The sequence below is a fragment of the Echiichthys vipera genome (genome assembly GCF_963691815.1).
Source record: "Echiichthys vipera genome assembly, chromosome: 4".
In the NCBI taxonomy this organism is placed as follows: domain Eukaryota; kingdom Metazoa; phylum Chordata; class Actinopteri; order Perciformes; family Trachinidae; genus Echiichthys; species Echiichthys vipera.
In genome coordinates this window covers 31126385-31133514 of record NC_139829.1, presented here as the reverse complement: position 1 = coordinate 31133514, position 7130 = coordinate 31126385, and the positions used below count along the sequence as shown (strand labels likewise).

Sequence of the window (7130 nt, the reverse complement as noted above, 5' to 3'; positions counted from 1 at the left end):
TGTTACGTAGTTCACTTGATATGGAAAAGCTAAATATTCTTAAAACTTTCAGTTTTAATGGGGACAGTGTTTGACAGCGCAAACATTTAAAATGATGTTCCCTCTGCAAACATCATCACGATACGGAGTCAGTGGGAGGATCAGAGGATGATGCATTTGTCTTTGCATTTCTTTTTTAGTTCATTTATTTCTTGTTCGTGCTTTTGCTTCAAAGTCTCAATTTCATCTGTGAGCTTTTGTTCTTTTAGCCTTGAGTCCTGCATTTGTCTCTCATGCTTTTGCTTCAGCTCCTGTATTTCCTCCATGTGCTTCTCGACCAACGCTGAAAATTCCACGGTGTATTTCCTTCTGAACTCATTGAACTCTTCAGCTTGTGTTCTGGCCTCCTCTTCATATTTCTGTTTCAGTATCTTTATTTTGTTTAAGTTTTCCTCTACTTCTCTTCTCTCCTTCTCCTCCTGATCTCTTCTGATTCGATGATCTTCTTGTCTTTTGTTTTCATGTTTTTCTCGTTCCCGCTCGTATTCTTCTTGCAACTTTTTAAGTCTTGTTTGTTCCTCGTGTCGTTTCTGTTCATCTTCTTGATGTCGTTTGTCCCACCAGTCTTTCCTCTCCTTCTCCCAGTCCTCTTGTTTCTTCCTCATCTCTTCTTTACTCTGCTCCAACTCTCTGTCGATGGTTTCCTTCTCCTTTGATCCTGACTCTCTTTCTTTCTCCAGACTTTTACGTTTTTGTTCCAACTCTTGTCGTTGAATGATTTCGTGCCTTCTTCTTTTGTTGTCCTCTTCTCTCATTTCCTGTTCTTTCTTTATCTCTTCACGCTCCTTATTGATGTTTTCCTCCATTTCTTTAAGTTGTTCTGCTTTGAGTTTTCTCTCCTGGTCCATTTCTGCTGTTTGTTCCTCGATTCTTGTTTTCATTGCTTGTATTTTCTCCTCGTGTTTTTGCTCAAGTTCCTCCTTCTGTCTCTGCATCTCTTCATGCTTCTCCTTCAGGAGCCTTTCAACTTCTTGTTTTATTGCTGCCTCAGCTTCTTTAAACATCTCATTGGTGTAGCAGCTGCCACCATTTTCCCTCACCATTATCTCAACCTTTGTCAGCAGCTCGCTGACCTGAGTACGATTCAGATCCTCATTATTGAAGACATGGTGTCTGTCTCCACAGTCATGTATCAGCTTTTTGACAAAGTCATCACCTTCTTCTGTTATGTAAGTTTCAAAGGTTTGATTTTTCAGATCATCTCCTCTGGTGAATACAACGATAATGAAATCTCCTGCATTCTTGCCGAAGTATTTCTTGATCAGTTCCACAGAGTCTTTCTCCTCTTGCGTAAATCGTCCGATCTGCAGCACCAGTAAGATCACATGAGGTCCAGGAGACAACATGCTGACGCATTTCAAAATCTCCTGTTGAACGTCATCATTGGACAGAGTCGTGTCGAATAAGCCGGGAGTGTCGACCACAGCAATGGGGCGTCCATCAATCTCTCCTGTTGCTTTCTCACAGAACTTGGTCACAGACTTCTGACTTGTTTTGGATTTAAATAGTTCTTTGCCCAAAATGGTGTTTCCAGTTGCACTCTTCCCACTGCCGGTCTTCCCAATCAGCACCATCCTGAGACACTCTCTGTTCTGACTTTCAGCATCACTTCCTACCTCACTCTTTTGTTTTGCATCCTGCAGTTGAGGTTCAACTCTTGTATTACTGTTCACCTGCTCTACAACCTTCTCCACCTGAGCCTTGGTAAACATCTTCATTGTGAAGCATCTGGATCCTTCAACACTCATCTTTTCCACAGAATCCAACAGTTCTGGGATCTGCTGCTGGTCCTTGATGTTGAGAAGAACGTATCTTCCTCCACAGCTCTGACGGAGCTCCTGGATGTCCTTGTTTTCTCTTACAATGTTCACAACAGCTGGAGCTGTAGGATCTGACTCCACAGTGAACAGAATCATGGTGACGTCATTGACCCGAGAGCTGAATGTGTTCTGGAGGATCTTTAACTCTTCCTTGTCTTCATCAGTGAGAGGACCCACAGGTAGGACCAGGATGAAGGCATGGACACCCTCAGGATCACAGAGGGAGATACACCTGATTGACTCCTCCATCACTTCCTCCTGAGGCTTTCCATAGAGGGCAGGCAGCTCCACCAGGGAAACCCAACGTCCACACACCTCTCCCTGATGTTTAACACACTCTGAGGAGTTGGAGACTGAATAAAGCTCTTTCTGACCTAAAATGGCCTTGGCTGCTGAAGTCTTCCCTGCTCCTCTCTTCCCACACAGAACCAGGTTTAAAACTGGTTTGATGTCTTCAGACATTGGTCTGAGGGTCTCTTCAGTGAACGTGAGGAAGCTATCTTTGCTATGATGCACAATTCTCTCAATTCTCTGCATTAAAACCGTATGGTTGTTTTCAGCGATGCTGTAGTGTCTTTCTCTACAGTCTCCAAGTAGCTCATTCGCAGTGACACTTGTCTGGATCCCCTGATGTGTGCTGATGACCATTGAGCATTTAAAGGTATCTTGACCAAACAAACTCAGGATGAACTTCAGTGTTTGTCTGTTCTCCTCGGTGAACTCAGAAGGCTTCACTAACAGCAGCAGAACATTTGGTCCAGGAGGACAAAGAGTCACGCAGTTCTTCACCTCTCTTCTCACAGCCTCCACAGACAGATTGAACATGTCTGGAGTTTTCACCACCGTTAATGTTCTTCCTCTCCACTCCCCACGGGTGGCCATACATTGCCTGGTTGGGGACGTTTTTTGGTGATCAAAACCTTTATTCCCGATGATGAAGTTACCAAGTTTTCTCTGGTGTTCTTCACTTTTTCCCAACAGTGCAATCCTGAATTCAGATGCTGTAATACAACAGAGAGAAAGATGAGATGACTTACATGAGATTTATTCAGTCATCTCCAGACTTTTTTCACCAATATTATAATTTAGTTCAAATGGGATGTTTATTATACCCTTTTCCCGCCAAAATCAGCATGTACGTATATAATTTTTTTTTAACCCTCTAAGAATAGGCGATAGACAACATTCCTGTTGGCAGTACACAAATAAAGTTTGATGTTATGAATGCGCCAGAAAACAATGTTGGTAAATGGTGGAAATGAGAATGGAGGCTAGTGGCATTTGCGTCTTAGATGACAGAGATGCAGAAGTTGCCAAAGGAGGCGACCGACTAAACCTGTTCGAGGAAATCCTGTATGAAGAATGCAGCAACAGGTATGGTGAGGTGAATGTCAGAGAAGCTGCGGTAAGATCAAAGGGCAGGAGGGAGAAAGAGATCAATGACCTGGTGGCAAGCAGAAGGCAACTCCGCAAGTGTTGGAGAAAGGCAGAGGAGTCTGAGAAGGAAGGCCTGAAAGCTCTCTGGGATGAGATCAGAAGATGTCTTGCTAACCTCCGGAAGGTGGAGTGCATCACAAGACGGAGGAAAAGAAAGGAGAAAGACAGATCAAGTTTCTTCAGAGATCCATTCTGGAATGCATGCAGGGTCCTTGAGAAGACAAGTGGAACCCTGGATATTTCCAAAGAAGAACGGCAGGAGCACACTCAGTACAGTGACCCAGCAAGGAACACACACCAGGGTATTTGCCTAGACCCTCAGAACCATCAGCCCTGTCTGACACATCACCACCCAAGCACAGCAAGGTCAGGCAGGTGATCCAGTGAACAAGATCTGATTCAGCACCAGGGCCAAACCGAATACCGTACAATAAGAACTGTCAAGGAGTGCTGAAGATGCTATGGACCCTGATAAGAATCACCTGGACTAAGCAGAGCATACTATCTGAGTGGCAGTATCTATTCCCAAACAACAGAATGCCAAGACCATCGAGCATACCAGGAGCATGGCCCTACTAAAGGAGGGGAAAATCTTCTTTTCTGTGATGGCAAGAAGAATGACCACCTTTCTCACGGAGAACTACATCGATAACAGCTGCCAGAAAGCCGGAATTCCAGGTTTCCCTGGCTATGTAGAGCATGCCTCCATGATTTGGGAAAATATCCAGACCACTAAGAGGAAGAAGAAAGATCTGCATGTCATTTGGCTAGACCTAGCCAATTCCTATGGGTTAGTGCCACATCTGCTCATAGCCTATGCTTTGGAATTATTTTACATCCCAGACAACATCAGGACCATGCCCATGAACTACTTCCAGGACATGCACATGTGCTTTGCACGGATGAAGGTCACTACTGGCTGGCAACAACTGGAAGTAGGGATCGCAATGGGATGCTCCATTTCCCCCATCCTCTTTGTCGCAGCATTTGAGGTCATCCTGATTGGGAAAAGGCAGGTTGTAGGTGGGGTCTCGCTGCCTGAAGGCCAAAGGCTCCCGCCCCTAAGGAGCTATATGGATGATATCACCTGCCTGCTACGGACCGCCCCATGAACATCCAGGCTGCTTAAGGGACTGGATGAGCAGATCACCTGGTCCAGGATGAAGTTCAAGATGCAGAAGTCTAGGAGCCTCTCATTGTAAAAGGGGGAGAGAAATGGCAGAGTGACCTTCACCACCAGCGGGGGAGACATACCCCCACCATCCAAAGGCTGGGAAGACTTTATACATCTGGTCTCTCAGATAAGGATTTTGGGAAAATCATCCTTCATGAGTTGTTAGAAAGCCTATTCAAGATTGAGGCAAGCTCAATTACCTGAGCAAATGGCTCAGCCTGCCACATTGCTACTCAGCTGCTGGCCTGTATGGATTGAACTCACTCCTGCTACCCCTGAAATCCATCACCCTGGGCTACAGGCAGGAAAAGGCAGGGCTGTGGCTAATGCAAATGCCAGAATTGAAACTGGAAGGAAATGGAGGGCCATTGAGGAGGTACAGAAGGTGATGGGGACACTGCAATATCAAGCAGTCATGGGTATGGGCCAGACAGGGTGGGCCGAAAGGAGAGGAAGGACCTTGTTCTTGCAGAGGTAACCAGGATTAAGCAGGAGGAGCTCAGACTGAGGTCTGTTGCAAAGGCGCAGCAGGGGCAGTTGACAACTTGGGAGGGTGTCGGGAGCTGAGCAATCAGCTGGGCAGATCTCTGGAAGCTGCCACAGGCTCGGCTCAGTTTCCACATTGGGGTAACATACAACATCCTTCCGAGCCCTTAAAACTTTCACCACAGTTTGGAACAGAGCAATGCTGTGACCTGAGGGACCATCAATGCCTCGCTCCAGCATTGGCTGTTGTGCTGCAAAACAGCGCTGACACAGGGTTGGCTCAGATGGCGGCACGACCAAGGACTCAGGAAGCTGGAAGAGTTGCTGGAGAAAAGTCGGAAGGAGGCAAACATTGGAGAGCCGACGCAGGATCCACTTCCTCAGGCTGGGGGAACCCGCAATGTATACCACCCAACAAGCTATTTACACCAGGGGCGGTGTGGAAAATGGAAGTAGACCTGGGTAAGTAGCTCCAGTTCCTACAGGAGATATGCAGCACAACATTAAGACCAGACGTGGTGCTGTGGTCCGCAGCTGTGAAGTCAGCAATACTGATCGAGCTGACAATGCCATGGAAGGAGGGACTTGAAGCTGCCTATGGGACAGAGGGCAGAGTATGCAGACCTGGAGAGAAAGTGGATGGAGCGTGAGGTTGTAACTGATGGAGGTGGGAGCCAGTGGCTTTTTGGGCAGATCAACATCTCGCCTGCTCAAGGACCTGAGACTATGTGGAGCGACACTGAGCAGATCCACCAAAGAACTCTCTGAGGAAGCTGAGAAAGCAAGCCATTGGCTCTGGCTGAAGCCACGAGAAAAGTCTCAGGGTGTAACATCAAATTAGACTTTGCTGCAGAGGGTGTCAGGGTGACGTCTCGGTTCACTGCCCCCCACAATGAGCGGTTGTCCCCAGCCGAACACCCTGCAGCAAAATCTTGCTGTATGCAGTCAGGTTTAGGCCTGACAGGCACCGTTGGAGGTGCGACAGGCCTAAGGCCCAGCAGAAAGTCCACCTCACTGTAATTGAATAAGGGGAATTGGATCGCGGCGGTGTGACAGAAGGACAGGAGAGATGTTAAAGTTAAACACGCCAAAGGGAAAACTAAAGGATGGAAGGACGTGCTACTTAGGAAAAAACAGACCTGAGTATGGGGTTATAATGTTGGATGACTGTTTCAACAAGTTACGTGAAAACCCGTTCGCCCATTGCTGACGATCTTTACATGTAAAACATTACGTCCTGGAGCTTTTTAATGTTTAAATAGAGTAAAGATTTGTGTGAACAAAGTTTACATTGCCTCCAAAAGGTTTCTGCACTCACCAGCAGCTTCAGCAGCTCCTCTGATAGAAGTCTGTGTTTTCTTTTGTTGTGGACTTTGGTGATCACTTGATAGAGTAGATGATGTTTCCTCAAATATCTCACAGCTCACAGGCTCTCCATTGTTCTCCTTCACGATTTGACCCAAGTGAGTGAACAGCTCTGGCAGTTCAAGGTTCTTCTGCTTCAAGTGTCTGTATCTACATTTTCTGATCATGTCTTTTAATGGAGGGTTCTCCATGAACTTTTCAATGGGACCTGAACTCTCCTCGCTGGGTGACGCTATCAGCACCAGAGAATGATTAAATGACCGATCACTGAACTTTTCAAGGACTCTGCAGAGCTTCTCTTTTTCCTCCTCGGTGAAGTCTTCGGGCTGTAGCACCAGCAGGAACACATGAGCTCCAGGATCAGACGGTTTCCCGCGGTTTTCTACATCTACTGTCAAGATGTTGGGGTATAGCAGATCTGGAGTGTTGAATAGAACGATTTCTTTGTCCTCCAGTGGTCCTCTGGCTCTCAGACAGCTGTCCGGTTCTTCTTCAGTGTTGAACACGGTCTGTCCCAGTATGAAGTTCCCCACTGAACTCCTCGCAGACCAGCTGTTCCCCAGAAGAACAACTCTCAGCTCAGACACTGAAAAGAGAAATGAGAAAGGACAACTCAATAGAGACTTGCATGGGTTCATTTAAAGTCTCATTGCTGTTTATCTTCAGGGGTTTAGTTACTTAGAGGTATAATACTATTACTATATACTATATTAAATATTGTAATCCCAGGTGTTCTTAAGTAGCAGAACAACAGAGTTCAGTGTGACTCACTGTACGGTGGCAGGAAAAGATTGCTGCTACTGCGCTTG

The 7130-nt window shown here is 46.3% G+C and overlaps 1 protein-coding gene across 1 annotated transcript; it reads right to left on the bottom strand.

The window, feature by feature from the left end:
- Nucleotides 1-7130, bottom strand: LOC310945876 (uncharacterized protein). The gene is made up of 3 exons (XM_083912134.1): nt 7093-7130; nt 6275-6907; nt 1-2860 (listed from the first exon to the last, which is right to left on the bottom strand). Coding segments are annotated over exons 1-3 (3354 nt in total). The 5' UTR covers nt 7094-7130; the 3' UTR covers nt 1-140.